The sequence below is a fragment of the Siphateles boraxobius genome, unplaced genomic scaffold, assembly GCF_051911475.1.
Source record: "Siphateles boraxobius isolate OS27281-9 unplaced genomic scaffold, OSU_SipBor_1 48, whole genome shotgun sequence".
NCBI lineage: Eukaryota > Metazoa > Chordata > Actinopteri > Cypriniformes > Leuciscidae > Siphateles > Siphateles boraxobius.
The window spans coordinates 7,531,713-7,553,014 of record NW_027509119.1 but is presented as its reverse complement, the minus strand read 5'-3'; the positions used below and the strand labels follow the sequence as shown (position 1 = coordinate 7,553,014).

Below are 21,302 nucleotides of genomic sequence, written 5' to 3'. Positions count from 1 at the left end.
CCAGGCGGCCGCAGATGTCTAGGGACAGTTGGAACAGCTGTGTGTGTTGCCCCTAGAGCTCCACACAGCTGTCGCCTCCTGCAGGCAGAGTTATTGTACTACGGGGCTGGATGTGGCTTGGCGCTACAGGGCTTGCGTTCATAAAAACAATGGGAGGCTAAGCTGTTAATTAGCTCTTCATGGTGGAAGGCGACGTCTAGCGATTAATATAGTTGTGCAACTCTTTATTTTACCCAACCCTGGATTAAACTTAATTTCCTGCATGATCACAAAGTCTCTTAATGTAAAATGTGGCTCATCTCATTTTACAAGTAACGTGTTTATTTTGACTTAAAAGACTACATTATGTGTATATTCTTGTCCTATTTAAAAAAGGCCTTGGGCATTGCCACTGCCGTAGTGTCTCAGATCTGGGTATTGATATCTCCACTGCCCTGAGTTCTCATTCTCAATCTCTTCTATAGAGTTCCCTTGCTCTCTTCCTCCCTCACCTAGACCGATTCGCACAATGAATTATGTGGACACATTGATCAGCTGATTGAGAACCATTGTTTGGAAATGCAGGGGCATTACTGGAGGAAGGATTACCCCATGCTTGTTTTGTACCGGTGTATGCGAGAGGGTATTATTTAACTGCTTGTCACTACACCCTCCCTCTAACCGCTATTGCTTTTTACTCAAAGACACAAAGAAACATACACAAACGAGCGTACGCATAATCAACACAAGCCAAATGACTGAAGGCATTGATTGCCTTCTTTCTACAATTATGTTCCTATTGTTTACTTTCTAGCTGCTTATTTATTCCAAAGGAATTCAATAATTATTGCTTTATTTACTGTTAAAGTGCACTGGGGTGGTATAAGCTGCTGGAGAGGATTGTTTTAAGGCCCCCATCTCTCTGTTTTTCACCCTTATTTTTTCTCAATGCACATGTACAGTAATCCATTCAAACCAGTTTAATTTATGACAGAGAACTGAATCACAGATTCAGCACAGCCATTGTGTTATTCATTGTATCATATCTGGAACATGACTTATAACTTGGTTAAGTTTAGTAAAGATAAATCACAAACAAGATCACTTACATGTCTCAGTTGTTTCACCTAGACAGATATTAAATGGATATTGACTTTTCTCCTCAGTCAGTGTGAGAACAATGTCACAAATTGTGCTCAGATTGGACAAGATAGCAACGTCTTTAATTTAAGAGCCAGAGATTTTAATGCGATCTCAATTAAAATCTTCACAGATCTCAATTTCTCTCAGAATTCGCTATCTACATTTATTCATTTCATTTTAAATCTACACCCCTACATTATCAACTGTTGTTTCATTTGTGACTGTTTTTATTTCTCCTTTTTAGGAGAAACAGCTGAAACACAGTTAATTATTGAGTAAAACATTAAACTCCATTAACTCCTGATATATGAAAGAGCAAGATCTGAGCTATAAAATGTTCCTCTGGGAAGTGTTAGAATGGCTATTCCAGGAGAACGAAGCAAAGCGATCCTGGAAACAGCAGAGTGAGAGAGGTGCAGGAAGTGGCAGGTATGCAGTTAAGAAGTGGGTACGTGCTGTCTCTCCAGCCACAGCACAGCGTCTGGGCATGTCACCGCTCGCAGTGGCTAATTTGAACCAGCCGTTGAACTTGGCATCCAGTGCAGCTTCTGTGGTCGCTGTTCTGCTACTCCTTAAACTACTGCTGCTAAGTGAGAAATGAGATAGAAAAATGGTGAAGTGAAGGAGGTAGGACAGGCTCATTCACAGCATACTAAATATTGAAACACTGTAGCTCCTGTAATGAAGAAGAACTTAGACTTCTATTGTTTCTGTATAAAGCTCTTTAATTGCAACAGCCCAACCCAAGCCAAATCCCTGCCCTTAATGCTCATGGTGCTCATTTGCCTTTGGTGACATTTCTGCAAAATGATATTACGTTGTATCTTGTATGTTTCACCAAACTTTTAAGGTTAAATGTCCAGTGAGTGATGCTAAAAGCATTTTTAGTTTTATGTTGTTTGTTGTACGTATAGCAGCAGTTTGGAAATGAAATGTCCGGTGAGTGGCGCTAATGTTAATGCTCTATCTTGTATGAAAATAACTTTCCACCTACACAAAACCCTACCCTAAACCTAACCGATAGTGTTAACAAAGGCAGACAACAGATATAAATGCATTTGCTGAAGCAATCATGCCATTTTAGCTTACTTCTACAAGTCTTTGAAAAACAAGTTTTTATTCATCGATAATCTGCCACTGTAATCGCAATTTGTAAGACTTGAAAGAGAATAAAGGATGTCTGTGTTTTACGGCCACTAGTGTAGTGGCAAAAATTGTAGTTTTGCAAAAAAAGGAACCGTTTGTATTTAGATTTTTTATTTTTTTCACAAGTAAGGTTTTGTAAGATCTAGAACTTTTCGGGACAGTTTTGCCACTAAAGTACAGCTAAGTAAACCTACCCAAACACACACACGGAGTGAGATGTGAGAAAGGGTGCAGCTTCCCGTCTCATCTCTGCCTGGGTTTTTCTGCCCATTAGGCAAATCCCTTTGTCTCATCTCAGGATGCAGAGCAGTGATCTCATTGGCTATTATTTAACCAATGACATCATTAGGCTGGTTACAAAGGTGTCAATGCACTTGACTGTATCAATCAAAATGACACATGACTGAATCCAGTTTACTGTGCTGCCCTTCAGTCACTGGTGTGACCCCACATCATCATGGTATCAATGGATTTATAACCTGACATTAACAACCTGACGTGTTGTGGCCAGTGTTTAAGCATTTTGGCTTAGATAGTGCATTAGTCCAGTTTCTGTTAGTTTCCTGTCTCTGGTATCAGTATCAGATGGTTTGTGCGTGTCAGGTTTAGCCTGCATTGTGTTGACCAAATGTCCCTACAAGTATAGTAAAAACCAAAAATAACCTCCATTGTGGGGACCAACCCCCACATTTTTCTGTGAGGAAAAATTGTGTTTATAAACATGTCTTAATTAAAATGCAGAATGGTTTGTGCTGAGGGGTTCGGATAGGGTTAGAAAATGTCATTAGCTCAGTATTAAAATAACAGAAGTCAATGGAACATCTCCACCATGATAGATAGAAATGCAGACGTATGTGTGTGAGCGAGTTTGAGTGGAAATCACCAGGCCTAAGTGCCGAGAATCATTGGGATAATTACAAAGCAATACACATTCAGACACTCTCTGGCTCACTCACAGTGGGAATTCGTCAGCTCTGGGAGAAATTGATAGCTATTTAGCCACTGGATAGTCATCTTTTTTAATGCATTAATTTTGTATTAAGAGCACTGCCAAATTTAATAGTAGAAATCAGGGTTGGATCAAAAGGGGGTCTGTCTCTCTCTCTCTCTCTCTCTCTCTCTCTCTCTCTCTCTCTCTCTCTCTCTCTCTCTCTCTCTGTTTTTGTGTGCGTGGTCACTGGTCACCATATGCGCCATTTGTGTATGGCTTTAGGCCAGAAAAAAAAAACCCTCTACACAAGTACACAATTGCATAGGTGAATGCTTGGCCAATACATGTCAAGCGTCTGGTCCCTTTGCTCATGCATAACGTTTAACAAACCACAGTTACTCAAGGGAACAAAAGAGTTACCTTTAAAAGTCTATTATATTAAACCAGTTATGTTACTATTCAGGTAGCCAGTTATAAGTATGGTAATAGTTTAACCTTACTCTAAATCAGTGCTTCTCAACTCCAGTCCTCAGGACCCGCTGCTCTGCACATTTTGTATGTCTCTCTTATCTGACACACTCAGTTCAGATCAAGGAGTCTCTCCTAACGAGCTGGTGATCTGAATCAGGTGTGTTAAATAAGGAGACATAAAAAATGTGCAGAGCAGTGGGTACCGAGGACTGGAGTTGAGAATCACTGCTCTAAATAACAAGCTTGCAATTCAAATTGAAAAGAAACTGGCTGTTAAACTCATCAACAAAATGACTGTTCGTGGTTTTCATTAGCAAGAACAATTGCTTTAAAAAAAAAATTGATAAAAATATGAGATGAAGTAAGAAAATATATATATAGTGATTAATGTAGTTTTGAATATATATATATATATATATATAAATATATATATATATATATATATATATATATATATATATATATATATAAATGTAATTCATGAAAATCAAAAATTGAGGTTTAATTGAGGTCTCAACCATTCTTATTTATTTTGTTGACTAAAATTAGACTAAAAATAAAACATTGACTAAAAGAAAACAGTGTGTAGAAAATAGCACTCTTGCAGCAACTGAGAATCCCACATGGACCTGCGTAGTGTTATGAATAACTTGAATAGCTAGAAGCATCTGTGCCCATGTACTTGTGTACTTGAGTTGATTTACCACGATTCCGCTGTGGGCCTGGCATTTGTGGAGGTTTTCACAGAGTATGCTGAGTGCCTGCCCTGTATTCGGCTCTCTGGCAGTTAAAGTGGCGATGGGTGTGAAAGGTGTGTGTTTTTTCAGCCCACATAAGTGGATCCTTCTGTAGATCCATGCACAGGAGCAGGTAGGTGTTGAAAGTGATAGCTGTGCGTGATGGGAGCAAAACAGGCAGAGATGCAGTGTTGAGTTGCTGCGGGGTGGATGAGGTGAGTCGCCCCTTGCTTTTCCTCACCTACACGAGTACAGGGGACTTATTCATAACTTACTTGGGTAGTTATGTGCATGTGTGTGAGAGAGAGAGTAATCAAAACTCATGTCCTGTAAAGATGGGCCGCTCTTGCTGCACACATGTGCACTCTCCTTCTCTCTCTCTCTCACACACACACACACATGTAGTGTTTCCATATTTTATGGGGACTTTCCATAGACATAATGATTTTTATACTGTACAAACTGTATATTCTATTCCCTCACACTAACCCTACCCCTAAACCTACCCATCACAGAAAACTTTCTGCATTTTTACATTTTCAAAAAACATCACTTAGTATGATTTATAAGCTGTTTTCCTCATGGGGACCAAAAAATGTCCCCACACGAACAAGGATTTCAGATATTGCCATCCTTATGGGGACATTTTGTCCCCATAATGTAGGGTTTACCAGTCCACACACACACACACACACACACACACACACACACACACACACACACACACACACACACACACACACACACACACACACACACACACACACACACACACACACATTTACTCCCTCCAGCCCACTCAGGTTTCACTCCACTGCACTTCCCCACAGCTCATGTGCTCTCCTGTAAGTCTGCCATTAACTTCCAGCCAATTAAATGAATTTTGAGTTGTAATGTAAGCCATGCTGACTCTGTGGCCTTCTCTGGCTCCAGGGGCCTGTATGTGGCTGTTCTGGGGCCCCTGCGGAGGGGAGACTTCTCAACAGCACCCTGACTGGCCCCTCCCTGCTCGGTGAACATGACTTTTTCATTAAGCCGCTGAATTCCTGCACTTCAGTTGGAGGTGATTTATCAGCATGGAGCTTCATCTCAGGATCATAGAAAACAGACATGCTGCACATAAACTCTCTCATGCGTTATTGTGTTTCACGTTCAGACCCAGGGGTGTGTGTTGGGTGGGAGATTAGGTGAAGAGATCATCTCAGGGATCGCTTGTGTGAATGTTTCAGATGGAATCATATAGATATATCTGTTTGTGAGAGAGAGATGTAGGTCTGTTTGGCCCTCTGGTGTCAGACCTGGAGAGCAATATATTTATCTCTGCTTTATGAAAATTCAGGAAAATTCTATTTTATGTTGAGTTGGAGAGTCTTAAACCTTCTAATATCCCTTATTAAACGTACCTTTGAATATATATTTTTTGTAATAACATGTTATTCTTTGAAGCACCTGAGCACCATGGTACTTTGGAGTAAATATGGTAGCTGTAACAAAACGGTAATGATACCATCACTGTATAGCATATTGGCTAATATACGTATGTAGAATCCAGTGTGTGGTAGACTGGCTTCAGTTTGGGAAAAAAGTGATATATTGCTCTTCTCTGTGCTGAACCAGTTAAGGTTCACCGTGTAAATTCTACCCTTTTTATGGGCCCTGTAAAACTCCCCATATTTAAAAAAAAAAGATCTTTGAAGTTTAGTTCAGGTGTCTCTTTTTTGCTGCACTTATTTTCACAAAAGATGGCTCAAGTAAAGATGTGCATTTCAGTTCATATATTCTCCTCGCTTGCGAAGAAAGAAAAAACTGTGCCATCTTGTAGCACACAACGGATTTATTTGGTGTCTTATACAAGCAAATCCGTGACAGCTCAGTGTACCTGAGTTCTGATATGCTGCATATGTGTTGGGAGGGGGGGTTGGGGGAGCGCAGTTCAAGTAAAGCCCAAAACATCCAGCAGCACCTACTCAATGACATCATACCCCCACTTCAAACAGAAAAAGGAGTGAAGGAGAGCGAGAGAGAGCGTGAGGAGAAAGACAGAGCCTTTTACGATCACCTAATAACTCCATTACATGGAGCTGAGGGGCACACACGAAAAGCAAAAACCCATTCCTGGAAGTCAGTGGCCCTAATGCACATCTTAGGTATACCAGGGTGACATATGATACCAGCACCACAATTGCTTTAAAAAACAAACAAAAAAAAAACCTTATAGCAATGTTGCCCGAAAATTAAATATTACCAAAGAAGGAGAACATTTCAGGGAAGATAATATTTTTTCCTCTCTCACTGTTGTCAACACCTGATGTGGCATTAATTGGGTTAAAAATCTAATGTTACTTTTGGCTTTGTGCATCAGCCGATGGAAAAGCATCTCATCTCTGCGCTGCAGGGCAAAGCCAACTCAGCCGCGTCTTAATGAATCAATTTGTTTTCCCCGACCTTTGTCAGGGTTTGGGGGTGGTCTGTGCAGGAGATTAAGAGCTTCTCCACAAGAGAGAAAATACATGTTTTTCCAGGCAAAAAGGCAGAGAGATATTTTTACAGATTTGCATCATCTCATTTGTGGTGCAATTCAGTTGCTTTTTCATGAAACGTGTAACAGAAGGAAGGTAAACAAGGAATACAAGGTAAAGAGACTTTGGGAAGATACTGCTATTTGATGAGCAGATATGATTGAAATGTTATGAGCCCAACACATATCACCCCTTAATATACCATTTGTTCAGTGTGGCAAAGTATTTACACTAGCTGCTAGGCCATGGTTCCAACCAAAATTATTATTATTATATATATGTATTTATTAAAGTATTAAAGCTACCTTCGTCATATAGTTTCAAAGATGTAGCGTGTGCTGTTCCTGAAGACACAAAGGTTATTTGTTTCTCTTTACATGGAGGGTGGAGAGTACGTGTATGTATAGTCTAACATTTATAAATTGCAATGAATCTTTCACTCTACATACACAAAAACAATTCGCCAGAAAGATGACGGCCATGAAAAATGATTTGCAATTGATCAACATTGACAGTATACACTAAAGTTCATTTGTACCTTTCGTAAGGCTTCAAGTCACAATCATATCTTGAAAGAAGAAACGAATCAAGGTTATGCAAGATGTATAAGTGCTTTCAACACATTTGCTAACTAGGGACTAGCATTCAGATTTATAGGCTTGCAATGCCCTTATTGTGTTGGTCTTATCTCATTGATTAGACGTTTAATGCTCAATGAACACAGACTCGACTTGGGATTGTTGTTACCGTTGGGTGTGCGGTGTGGTTGGCTTGTTTTGGGTTTGTGGATCATAGCACATATCTCTGGTCCTCCCCAAGGATCCCTATAACCTCTTCTGGAGGTAGTCAGAGCACCACACCACCACCCGTCTCTCTCTTTTTGCCTTGCTCTCAAAGAAGCAGGATTTGACTCACTGGTGATCAATATTTAGCATCCCATGCGTGAAACAGGCAGATGTTTGGAGTTTCCTTTTCAGAGACGAAAGACTTCTCTTGAGTGAAAGGGATCAATGCACTTTTCTCAGTGTGTCCCTGCTCAAGCGCTTCCTGTAGATACTGACATGCTCGTCTCGTCTAGCTCACCAGCCCAGAGGATGCCAACGTCCCCCTCCGTCTTGTTAGCACACAGAAACACACCTAGACCAACTTAGTGTTGATGAATGACGTTGACTTTGTGTTAAACAACGGAGTCCTGATTGGCAATTGATTTATTCATTTGCAAATGGCATTAGGTATCACGTTAGTTAAAAACCCCATGCTAACTCTCTTGTTCTCTCTCTCTCACACTACAGCATTTGCAGCAGCACGAGAACGCTGTGGAGGGCGAGTCGTGCTACTACCACTGTGTCCTGTGTAACTACTCCACCAAGGCTAAGTTGAACCTCATCCAACACGTCCGTTCCATGAAGCACCAGCGCAGTGAGAGCCTGCGGAAGCTGCAGCGCTTGCAGAAGGGACTGCCCGAGGAAGAGGAGGAGTTGAGTGCCATCTTCACCATTCGCAAGTGTCCGTCTGCCGACACGGGTAAGAATTAAAATGAATACAAGCTTCTATGCTCACCTGATATGCATGGGGATGTATCCCTCTGTAGTTGTTGTGGCGTCTTTTGAAACTGAGAGTGGAAAATACCCACTCCATTCATAATTCAGATTGTTAATAGATAGAAATTGCATTATAAATAGACTACAATGTTCATTGTTGCATGGCTTTAGATTCGGTTACCAATATAGCAGATTGAATCTTTACCTGATTTTTGAGACCTGGTCACAAGGCATAAAGTACACTGGAGTCATAAAGATGCTTCTAAGTGAAAGAGCACAGCACATCTTCAGTCCCTGGGTCGTGCCTATGACATCACTGCTGTGGCTCTGTGCTCCATTGATGACTGATAAGGCGGGAGGATATCCTAAGGACAATGGCGATCTGGCACAGCATCTTCATTAATACGAGTACAGTCCCATTGCTGTGTCGGCATTAAACAAACAATCATAGATGCCATTAAGCTCCGAACGGCGAGGGGAGGGGGTGCTAAAAACAAAAGGCTGGGGCTGAGACCTTCGTCAGGCCATATGTTAGTTAGCCATTAAGACGACAGAGCTGCAGTCAATTAACACACTGTTTCAGCATGGATTTGGTTTTCTAATCATTTTGACTCTCGTGCCCTGACAAAAGATTTCCATTGTGCGTCGCTCCCCTCCCTCCCGCAAGCCAGGCGGCCCGACTGGCTCTTAGCGTTGTGCCGTGGGGGAGAGAGAGAGAGGGAGAGCAAAAGACGGCAGGGGGAGTTGGCCTCTAAAGATGCTTTGTTCCAAGGAGGCAGGGATAATGAAGCCAGCGGCCGGGAAATTGCGCAAAAGGCAGTCACAGATCTGAGGAGAATCATTAGAGAACATATTTAGCCGAGCAATTAAGGACAATTAAGCTTTCTGCTCGCTGCACTCCAAATATGTTAATGACTATAGTACAGTGGACAAGTGAACATGCAAAGGCAATAGGAAGGCCCACTTAGGTTAAAAGGGTGGGGGTGCAGGAGATTTAGAGTGTGTTTCTGGGTAGGTGGAGGTAAAGAGTTCACAAACAAGTCTGGTTTTCTCTCTCTCCCTAGCTCTCTCTCTCTTTTTTGGTTGATGTAGCATTTATTTATATATTTTCTTGGCTAACCTTTGATGTGCGTTAATGGATTCCCTTGTTTGTGAGTCTGGTTGGAGGTTAGGTAATGACTCCTGCAGTAGGGATGTGTGGGCAGAGAAGCATGCAGTCGCTACACGCAGGCACACACACATTTGCAACCCTCTGCCATCTTTTTTTCTAGTTGCAGCAATCCAGTCGTACCCCCTTGACGTCAAATGAGCCAACAACTCACAAACAACACATTATGTCTGCCGAGCAGTGCAACTTTTCCGAAATCTTCCAGGATTAGTCAGATGAGATGTTCTTTTTAGTGAGAAATGGCTGCGTGCTTTGATGATGGCTGATTGCGTGGCCATGCAAGCTTTTTGATGTATTTAATTACTGCCTTTTTCTAGACTAGATATTATTGAATTCCTGTACCTTCAGGAGAGAATATGTAGGTGATTAAGGCTGAGGTCTAGCCCAGTGCTGACTGGGAAATGCTGATGAAGGACAAGGTGAGTGTAAATCGACCAGCAGCTCAAAAGGGAACCAGCCTGCCTCTTATTATCAGCTATTGTTTCTTATGCAGACAGAATGAGCAAGAGAAAAGGGTCCCAGCGCCCCTGTCTTTTGATAGCCGATACCTGCTAACTGACGTCAGTATTGGGCCAATGAGCGCTCTGTTAGGGAGGCTGGGTCTTCCGAGAGGAACCACTGTCCTAATTGCCTTTGACGCTCTGTTTACCAAACGGAGCGGGCTGCAGTCGGAGCGTTGAACAGCTGATTGATTGCCCTACAGATGCAGGATCAAACTCAAGCTTCTGTCGTCCAAGCCGTGGCGCACTGCTTAGCTTGAAAACAAGTCTCATCCCTTTAAATAGCAGGGCCAAAGAGTGACTTTTTTCAACTCTTGTGTATATATAAATAAGTATATATATTTAAAGGTCAGTTAAATGAAATGAGGTGTGTAATAAAGAATGTTGCCCTTCTTCGCCTTCTCCAACAGCATCTTAAGCATCTTGTTCGAATTACACTGGTAATGAACATACTTCTTCATCAGCAAGAATGAATGTTGCTAATTCTTCACTGCCGTTCCCCATGCTTATGAACCCACCCTCCCCAAACTACCTTTAAACTTCTTAATGTCCTGCACCCCCAGCCCCCCCTTAACCCGAGTGAAACCATTCCCTGATGGTGTAATATTTAATTTCCTCCCTGCTAGCTCTTCTGAGGCACTGGGCTCTTTCTTGTGGTTGAGGCACAGTTGCTAAAGTGGTAGAAGGCTCCCCTGCTTGTTAAAACAAAGCTGGCCCTGGATTTCTGGGTCAGCTAGGCAGCAATTCCCTTAGCTGCTGCCGTGTAGTATGCAGCTCTATTGGTGTTAGATGCTGGGCTACTTCCCTAAGCAGAGCTCGACTTCCCCACTCCCCGATTTTCTCACCTGGAGTTTCCGACAACCCTGGACAAAAGCATTGTGGATAGAGTTTTTGAAACTCCTAATTCTAACTTTAAGTAATAAACTTTGGTATGCAAATCATTTGTGCTACGGACATGAATTATACCTCATGTCATAGGGATGTTTTTTTGAGATTTCTTTTCTGTTAAATTGTTCATTTTGATTAATCTTTTGAACTGATTCACAATGATTCATTAGAGTTTAAATTATTTTTGTAAAACCTTATCCAGTAACACATTAGCAACCTCATGGCAGTGCCCTAGCAAGCACCCAGACTATCCTTTATCCTTTTGTGCAGAACTCTTTGGCGAATAATTATTGTATACGTTTATGAATTAAGAGCCCCCAGTAATGCACATTAACCAACAGATACAGCACTTTAATAGTTCCCAAATTAAGGCTGCACAGCCACCCCTGAGGGAGGTTTTTCACGTCTCTCTCCGGAACTGTCACATTCCATTTTCTGGTCATTTGTTAACTATATCAATGAGGATCATTTTTAAAAAAAGATCCATACCACTAATTCACAGAAAGTGTGCCATAGCAGATGCTGTTGATGAAAACAATTGATTGTGGAAATATTGATTAGCTTTGTTTTCGGTTCTGATCCATATGCTGTTGTTAGATTGTTTTCTCTCAGAACTAACCATGTTTAGGCTTGATTAAAGTAACCAATCACCCGTGAGTACATTCCAACTAAGCATTATTAGGCCCATAACAAACACAATATAGGGTATTCAGATATGACGACAATGCATTCACAAAATCCGTAACATCTGTGTGATTATGGTGTCTTGGCGTGAATGCAGGCAGATATTGTAGGCCGGGTTTCTGTGCCACATTTTTTTTTGCCCTCTGATTCGCCCACAGAGTGCCAAGGCGGCAGAGTTTCCCATCCAATTAGAGCTGTGTGCGGATAAAAGGCATGCATTGTTTTAATTTCTGCCTCGCATTGAAAATGTGCTGCACAAGCATGTCATTCTCTCACTGGATGTCCATTTGTCATTCTTAACCCCTTTTCTTGCCACAACACAAAGGAGCTCTCTGCAAGAAGGGTTTCTGAAGATCATAAAACTCAGACACCCAAGACAACACACACTAACACATGCTTACATGCACACAGTCAGCTTCCAGAGTGTGTGTGTGTGTGTCTGAGCTTGATGTGTGGGAAGAGACACTACAGCAGCAGATGACAGGTTCTATGAGTGATGTTCACCAGGGCATATAGCTAGATGACACATTGGGGTCTCTCATTTCAGAAGACTTAATGGACTGAAGTTTTTTTGAACATTGCAAACTGACAGATACAGGAGAGAGAGAGTAAGAAAAGAGGTAAGTGGAATTGAAAGATGGTTAGTTGGCTTTTTGAAGGCGCTGCAGGCCTTCGGGTGGCATTGCCAGCCCAGAAGATTTGTGTGTGTTTGTAGGAGAGAGGAGGGAAAGCTGTTTTGGAGAGTGAACACATTGCACTAACGCTGTGGATTAGCTGCTGATGTAAATCTTTTTCGGTCGCAGATGGCAGCACCGTGATCGCTGAGCTATGACGTGCTGCAGGAAATCCCTGTCTGTAGACACAGGAACAGCGGTCTGCTCGGATTCTTGTGCCAGCTGCAACCCTCCCCTCTCAGTGCCCAGTTGGGAGATGGAAGTGCACTTGAGACTCTAAACTAGTCTTTGACTGATCCAAGGCTCACTGACTTACTTTTATTAGTAGTAGTATTATAAGAATGCAATTCATACTTAGAATGAGTTTTAAATTTATAATTCATATTATAGAAAATACTTTTTTTACCTTGAAGGAAAAGTAGCTTTTTGTTGTTTTTTACTTTTGACATTATTAGAGTAAATTAAACCTTTCTTAACTAAAATTGTGTTACGTTTTATTAATTGTACACACACACACACACACACACACACACACACACACACACACACACACACACACACACACACACACACACACACACACACACACACACACACACACATATATGTGTGTGTGTGTGTGTCTAATCTCTGACTCTTAAACTAAATTTACATTTTCATTACCTAGACCAGCACATGGGGAAGATAATATTTTTTACAAAACATAGTGCCAGCTTCACCTTGTCCCAGCAAGCACTACATCTCTCTGCTCTCCCTACGATCTGCCTACTGCCTTGTGAGTTATATCACCTCAAACGCTGGATGTTTGCTGGGCTCTTTGCTGGGCTCTTTGCTTTACTTACTAAAGCTCTTGGACAGCGGACAGGAAATGTCAAGTGAGGGGAGAGTCGAGCGGTGTTAAAAAGTCCTTACTTTTATTTTTACTGGACTGGAATGTCACCCTGAGCTAAGAGGGATGTGGATGTGTGTATGCACATTTGTATGTGTCTGTTTCTTATTGACTAGGGCCACATGTCTGCATGAAGCACATAAAGCATGTGCATTCCGCAGGGGAAGAGGCGCTATGAAGGCTGGCTATGGCTAGCTAGGACAAGGCTCATGTCTGGACCCAGGGCCCCGTACAGCCCCGCAGACAGCAGCCGGACCTGGAATGTCCTAAACTTTTTACATGCTTGTTAAAATGCAAAGTAAACCTTCCCAGAAACAGGATATTATAGCCGCTAACCACAACCCCCGCGCCCTACCCCAACCATGCCATGGTACATCTGAGTAAAGACAGGGCAAGTCATGCAACAACATCATTGAGGATTCTTTTAATAAAATATGGTATTGCTGGGATGCTGCTAGAGACGAAGGGAAGCGATCCGATTGGTAAGGGCCCCATCGAGGGCTTCGGGTCGGCTCCTTTTGGATGTCTGTCCCTTAATCCGCAGCTGAAGGGCACAGCCTAGCAGAGGAAATTGTTTTTAGTCCACTGAGCGTGCCACGAATTTCATAAATGCATTACTTTTCATTTTGAAAAATATTAAAATGAAACTGGCCCTTTTATTAAAGAGCCTAAGTGATGGCTTTATGGATTTTCCACTCAGCGCAATGTTGGGCTGGGCTCATATGACCGCGCCAAGCTCACACAAGGAAGTCTTTTCTTTGCCGGTTGGTTTATAGACAGCCGCTGTAGAAATTCCTTCCCTGGCTCATCCTGCTATTGCAAATTGACCAAGAAGCGCAATTGCTATTCTGGGATTGTCTGAGAGTCAAAACGGATTGCGTGGCGTTTTCTTCTGCCGTTTTACTGGCCAGGCACGGATAGATCTGACCATTGGCTGCCCTAACAAGGAGGTAGAGTGACTTGGGTCAAACGGAGGGCCTTCGAGGCAGTACATGTGCAGGAGACGGTATGTTTTTGTGTGTATGTTGAGCGGAGCGGTGCAGAGCACATATTTCTTTGCTCCATTTTGATTTGGAGATGATAAGAGGGTGTAAATTGTGCTGCAGATTTGTACAGTATACAGGCACAAATGCTCACAGACACCCAATTAACACACATGTGGGTGTTCACACACCCACAGTGGGGATCCTACATTTGGGTAAGAGAGGCCTCCTCTGTCATCAAGCCCACTTCAGGGCCCTCCATTACAGGCCATTGCAAGGTGCGCTGCCCGGTGTGAGCGCAGAGAGCATTATAATATTAGTTTCTCTCCCCCTCTTTCATTCCCTTCACCCGTCATTACGAGACACTCTCCCTGAAAGCTGATCCAAAAGATAGACAGTCCATCAGGAGGCAGTCATCTCATTTGTACTTACCAAACGTGCTAATGAGTTCTATTCCGGGGCCTGGAGGCTGCGGTGAGGAGCGCGAATAGGGCACGAGGGTTTCGGGTGGCAGGCTGAAGGCTCACGCTCGTCCTGTGTCAGTCAGGGCACTGAGACCGCAGAGGACAGGAACTGTCAGTCATGTGTCCAAGCTGACTGCAGCTAAGCAGAAATGTGTGGCTGGAGGAGTACCCGCTTAGTTGATTTGATGTAAGTGTCCAAAATCTATTTTCAAAATCTTCCAAATTTAATTTTAATTTTTTTTTTCAAATTTGTGTACATGTAATGTAATAATGTATATTATACATTATATTATATTATAATACCAAGACATAATACCACTCGTTTATAGTGTTAACATTTTTTTACGTAATCAAATTTACAATAGCTCAAATACAGCTAACATATTACATTACATTTATTGGTTTAGCTGGCACTTTTATCCAAAACGGCATACATTGTAGGAACAAGTTCAAGCTATATATACAGTATATTAAATAAGCCATTATAATAAGTAAATGTTGAATTCAGGTATGCATGTACATATGTCCACATACACACACACAAACACTACAATTAGCATAAATGTCGAGCTCTTCCTCAAGTATTCAGAAGTGATATTTTGTATGTCAGGCGTTAGGAAATCACTGTCTGAACATTCATATAGATTTTCTTTTTAGTTTATGGCTATCAGGTACACTAGAGACTGAAGTCAATGAGTTTTTAGCTGCTCTCAGATTTGGCTTTTGATGCCATGCTGCTACTTCAGACGGGTAATTTTTCCCTCAGTTTGAGTTTCATCAGTTTGGTGTGACCACAGGTGAAAAAACACAGAGGGATTGAGAGATGGAGTTTTCCCATTGTCTATCAGAAACAGTGAAAGTTTTAGATTTTTTTCTTTTTTAATTAGCTTATTTGTCCCCTCTAGAGAGAAAGTGAAAGATCAAAGGCTATGATCTGTGGCTGTGAATGAGCTGCCTGCATCTACAACATACAGGTCTGACAGCAGAATGCCCTCTCTCTCCGACTCATGGCTTCTCAGGGCAACTGGCACATGAAACGATCCCTTGCTGACGGGAAGATGCACGTTTCATCGCAGACATGCTGTCTGTTGATTTGCGGCAAGAATGCAGAAGATCAGGCTTTCACACACATAAATACTGAAGAGAGCCAGAAGAGAGCCATCTTGTCCCTCTGACCTGTCAATTAGAGGCAGCCAAGCAGATGGCACTGATGAGAGAAGCAGGAATAATTCAATATTCCACCCTGCTAACCTTTACCTGTGGAGGCGCACGGCATCCATTGATTCAGCCCTCGCTTGATTATTCACACACAGCCCAGAGGAGAGAAGGAGCGTGCGACAGAAGTGGGAATGGAGGGTATGTTAGGGAAGGCAAGACGGCTGATCAATGTGACATTAGTGTATTCTGACAGGGGTCTTTGAGGGGAGCGAAGACTGGATTCCTACACGAAGATGCCATCGTGTTCACTCCTTGTACATGCCCGGCAAAACTTCACAGGCAAGAAACAGTGATTCTCACGCTGTAGGCCGTCACAGTCCCCTTGCTATGTGGCTTATTGATTAGCCACACTGTAACATCTGTTGATGAAGTCTTCTGATTAGTCTCCATACTACTGCAGAGGCTTTCTGGGGCAATATGATGTCCCATCAAGGCCGTGTTTGTCCAAAATGGACTCGGCCAGATTCCTGACAGAGCGCAAGGTCTGTTTGACCAGATGTGAGGGCTCCTTTGCCTAGCAATGGTCAGAGACAAGCTGCTATTTGTTTTTGACAAACTGGGACATTCCTGGAGTTTGACTGGTCCAGATTTATGATGTCTCAAGCTTTCACACTATCTCTTTGTCTGCTTGGACTTGATCTCTGTCATTTTCTGTTTTATTAGCTGCTAGCAGACACATTCTCACTGCAGCCCGTTCAGATGGGCCTGAGCCTACTGATTGATGATCTTTAGACAAAGACTTTCAGTGAATGTGTGTTTATTTTAGCACTTTGTGTCCTTTCAGACCACTACTGGATAAGGTACAATGAAAGTTACAATAGCTGCCATGGCACATCAAAGTGCAAGTTCTCATTAGAAGAATCAAAGCCATTTTTACAAATCTTGGTCTCAATTTGTGGCCATTTGACAGCATTCGAACCTTTTTTTAAGATAGCGGAACAATAGCACTACTGAGCCCAAATTTCCCTCTTTCTTTGTTTTACACATTGCTTGTTAAATGCTTATTGCATATGCAATCATTGTCTGTTGATTTCCAATCCTTGCTGCAGTTTACAAGCTTTTTATTGCATTGGGATTCTTGGCATGGTCATTCACCAAGGTCTTGGAGTGCATTTTTTTTCCCAGTTAGAAATGAGTTTTATAGACACAGAGGAGTAAAGGGAGAAGGCAAATATTTCAGAAGGTTCCAGCTCAAGCCACCCTGACCAATTCAAACATTACAGATGAATAATCCACAGTTCAGAAAGCAAGCAAAGGTCAATTTTCATGCTAACTGCTCAGTCACCATGCAGGAGTGTTCTGAGTCAATTCAGCTGTGCCGTACAGTTAAGAGGGAAGGACACGCAATTCCGGCCCTACGTTAGGGTGGTGTGGCACTGCATTAGAGTGAGTGTCACTGTTAAAAGCTGCACTTTCTTTTCTCCTCCATTCTCAATGGTCAATAATTCTACACACCTGTTTTGAAGACTTTCTTTGAGTTCTTCTTATTCTGAAGGACTAAAACTCAGCTCATACGCCCTTAAAACTTTGAAGCTCTTAAAATGGAGTTTTTATCACTAGATATTAAGTTTTATAATGTTCATATGTTTCGATACTCTCATGCAGGCAGTTAGCATGCCAGAAACACTCTTGAGGGCCTCGTTCTCTCTCTGTCTCTCTATATTTGCTCTCTGTCTTTACTGTTGCCCATATGTAGGGGGTGCAGATGGAGCCCAATGTAGGACTTAAATCAGAATAAAGGGATTTAATTTGTGCGTTTCTGGTCCCTGCTTATCTGAATATTCAAACAGGCACTAATAGTGTCTCAGAAGGTTGGTAGAGCAGACAGGGATGGAAATTAGCATGAACTTACCAGAATCACTCCGCTCTGTGTCTTTAATGAGCCAATGCTGTGGAGCAGCCATAGAGATGACAAGCCAACCCGTGCCTATTAAAGAAAACATACTGCACACACACACACACACACACACACACACACACACACACACACACACACACACACACACACACACACACACTTCACATCCACTAGTCCCTCAATTTCATATCCAGTCCCATAGTTGTCAGTCATTTAAACCAGCGCAAAACAAGACACATCAACAAATGATAAATAATACAGTGAACCTCTGTTTAACTCTGAACACAGCCTAGAGACTCAAAGGATTATATGCAGAGTGCAATATATATTAATAGTACATAGCATTTCTCGGGCCATGGTCAAAATGAAGCGAGGAGACATTTTTTAAAATGTGTCTTTGGCATGTATTTGCTGAATATCACACGCAGTTGTAAGGGAGGTGGAGACGCTGACGGAGAGGGAGGGAGGGGTCATGGTTTGTTAGGAGCCACAGGGTAGGTGTCTGAAACAAGTGCGCAGGTTGCTGTCACTCATGCCAAGCCTGGCGCTAATCTGCTCCTGATTTAGTTTCCGAGGTGCCTGTGTCAGTGTCAAGGAGGAATTAGGCAAAAATGGACCCCTTTTTTTGTAATGTAAAACGGGTGAAAAAATCTAATTGGGAAGGGAGGAAAGAGCGATGTCTCCTTTGTTTAAGGGTCTTCCGCAGTCACTTTGCAGGCCCTATTGTGCGCAAACTCACAATAGCATTAATTTGTGCTACTGGCCTGAGTTCTTCCTTTCTTAGCTTGGCTGTGCAGTCAGCTCCTGTCCGTTCCACTCTGTCTCCATACTTTACCTCCACGCCCCAACAGAGCCCAAAAAAGAGTGGCTGAGAAACAGAAGTACCCATGTCAAAATCCTATATATGCACCCATTTTTCTTATTCGGTCCCATAAAAAAAAGGCAAATTCTTTCAAGCTTTGTCTGTTCACAATTTCCCTCCTCCCGTAAAGGTTTTTTTTTTTTTTTTCAGGGAAATCCATTTCTCGGACAAAGCCAGACTCTCTCCCCAAATGTTATCTGATTTCAGGCGTTCAGGATTTTAATGAGAAATGATTGAGTTTTGATTGCTCAAAGAGTTAAGTGCCGCTCTCGCCATCAATACAGCGCGGGTTCCCGGCCACGAGAGATTTAGCTTCCGAAGTCTAAAACTGCTCGACTCCCATCTAGAGAAAGTGAAGGGGAAGGACTACGATTAGTAATAACTGATGAAAAGATAATTAAAAGCACTTCGCTGCTGATTTTATTATTCTTTAAGATGAAAAAAGTTCAACGCAAACACTTTCAAGTGGATCCGTCTGTTGGCGGAAACCCTCGAAAGGCGGAGGACATCATGTTTGTCCTAATGGCCGAGTTCTTAGTCATTTTGAGTACTAACTGTATCTGAGTGATCAGCTGAATGATAGTGCAACATTGTGCTTGATAATAAACAGACTTGGCTTTGCGAACGATTCCTCTCAAGTGCGACAGCTGCTCCAGTCATCTTTTATCTGAAGATAGGAGCCATCTTTAAATTAGCTCTTGAACATTGTTACAAAAGAAGTGCTCTTAAAGCATATGAGATCCTCTCACAGATGCTACATGTAAATGTAGTGTGACTTAGCTTTTTTACTCCGAGTAAGCAGGAATTGAAAAATGTGAGACTTAAGATATGAAGCTATTGAAATAATATGAAAATTGTTGCAATGAGTGGCAGCACAATATGTTTCTTGGTTAGTCAGTTCGTTCTATGCCACACTGAATGACAGATGGATGTCCAAAAAATGACATCCCCCATCTCTCTCACTGATTTGCCCCTTGCCCTCTTCTTTTGTGTTAATTGAATAATGACTAACCTTGTCATATTTAGTGCACTATTAATGGCCCTGTGCCTTGTGAATGTGCAATCATGCGTGATAAAAAATGGGCCAAAGTTACTCAGCTACATGTAGTCTTGTGCACATTAAAGTGTCCTTTTTTTGTTGGAAAGGTCATTCATAACTTGGTTGCGCCGTTGATGTACAGTGAGAGATATTGATTGATTAATGCATAAGTGCTCGGAATCCATTTGGCTCAGTGAAAGGGAATGGAGGGAGGACCTCTCTCTCTCTCCCTCTCTCTCACTCTTTATATTTTCACCTCTCCCCCCATTGTTCGAAGGGCATCATTTTTCGCTGGCTGGGTTTAAGGGACAAAAGGCCTGTTTCTGCCAAGTAATGCATTCAAAGGAGCATTGATTCTCATCAGTGTCAGTTGAATTACTCTCAAAGCCTTGACAAGGATTGCTCTTATTTTAACCTCCCGTTTTTTCTGCCTGAAGAGAATTTCCACCCCCGAACTATCCCTGTATGTCTAAAATAAGGGGCCTTTTCCAAACATAGGTGTCCACCATACATGAATTAATAAAGTTGCGTTGAATGTGAGTATAAAACGCAGGTCCTACGATTGACTTGTGTATGCACACACACAAGAGCTTGCATGGACCTGTGTGTTAATTTATGATGCAATCATTCCTCATCGGCTGTTACTATAGACTGTCATGGGGTGTTAAACCATGCCACTGCTGTGCGTCTATTGTCTGTCCGCAGATTAATTCCGCAAAGACATGGATATGCTCCCCTACAAATGCTGTGAGACCCCCCCAGTCTTGCCAGGAGGGCTTTTTAGGGCAGGGTCAAGGGGTCACTACCTTTGCACAACATGACAAGGCAGGAAAGAGCTTCATCAGCTAGCTCCTCAGCAGGGATTTCTGTGAACCGAACTCCTGAAAAGCGGCCGCCCGCCTGAGAAAGTGAGAGAGACCCTGGGCCTGTGAACCCACTCAGCCCTGCGGCTTTCATCTCCTCTGGGGAAACCTCCATTACATGCCCTCTCCCTCTGGGCTGATTACTGCTGCTGATAATGCCCGTACACACACACACACACACACACACACACACACACACACACACACACACACACACACACACACACACACACACACACACAGATACTCTGTGATATCCTGCTGGAGTTGGCCCAAAGTCAGTAGTGAAAACGAATGATTTGAAAACAATAGCTGTGGAATATGTATGCAATTAAAAGGAAGATATGCAAGTTTTCTTTGCTAATGTCGTTTGATCAAATACCATATTTTAGGCAAGATAGTTACGTTACAGCCCAACTTGAACACACCACTGTGAATACCATATCTCCCGACTGTTGAAAGGTAATTCTGTGGAATATATGGAAAGTCACCGCGTGGCCATTTGTGTGTCCAGTTAAACGCAATGAGAAATAGCTTATTAATGACAACGGCCATTCAACAGCAGAGACAGTGGGCAAAATCTGAATTAGCCCTCTTACACTCATGGTGAAATTGCATTAAGGCCGCTCGCAGCTGTCATTCTCCGAAAGCCCATCTTTAAGAACTTTGCTTTGGGGGAATGAAAAACAATCATATAATGGTATAGTAATTCATGGAGGCCAATATTTTTCAAATGTTGTAGTAA

The 21,302-nt window shown here is 42.3% G+C and overlaps 1 protein-coding gene across 6 annotated transcripts in view; it reads left to right on the top strand.

Annotated features, from left to right (window-relative positions):
* The window catches only part of zfhx3b (zinc finger homeobox 3b), a 240,994-nt gene that overhangs the window by 169,314 nt on the left and 50,378 nt on the right, over nucleotides 1–21,302 (top strand). For all 6 annotated transcript variants that reach the window (XM_077201829.1, XM_077201832.1, XM_077201831.1 and 3 more), the window contains one exon: nucleotides 8,219–8,450. In XM_077201829.1, the coding sequence (XP_077057944.1) occupies nucleotides 8,219–8,450 (232 nt within the window). The remainder of the gene's footprint in view (nucleotides 1–8,218; nucleotides 8,451–21,302) is intronic.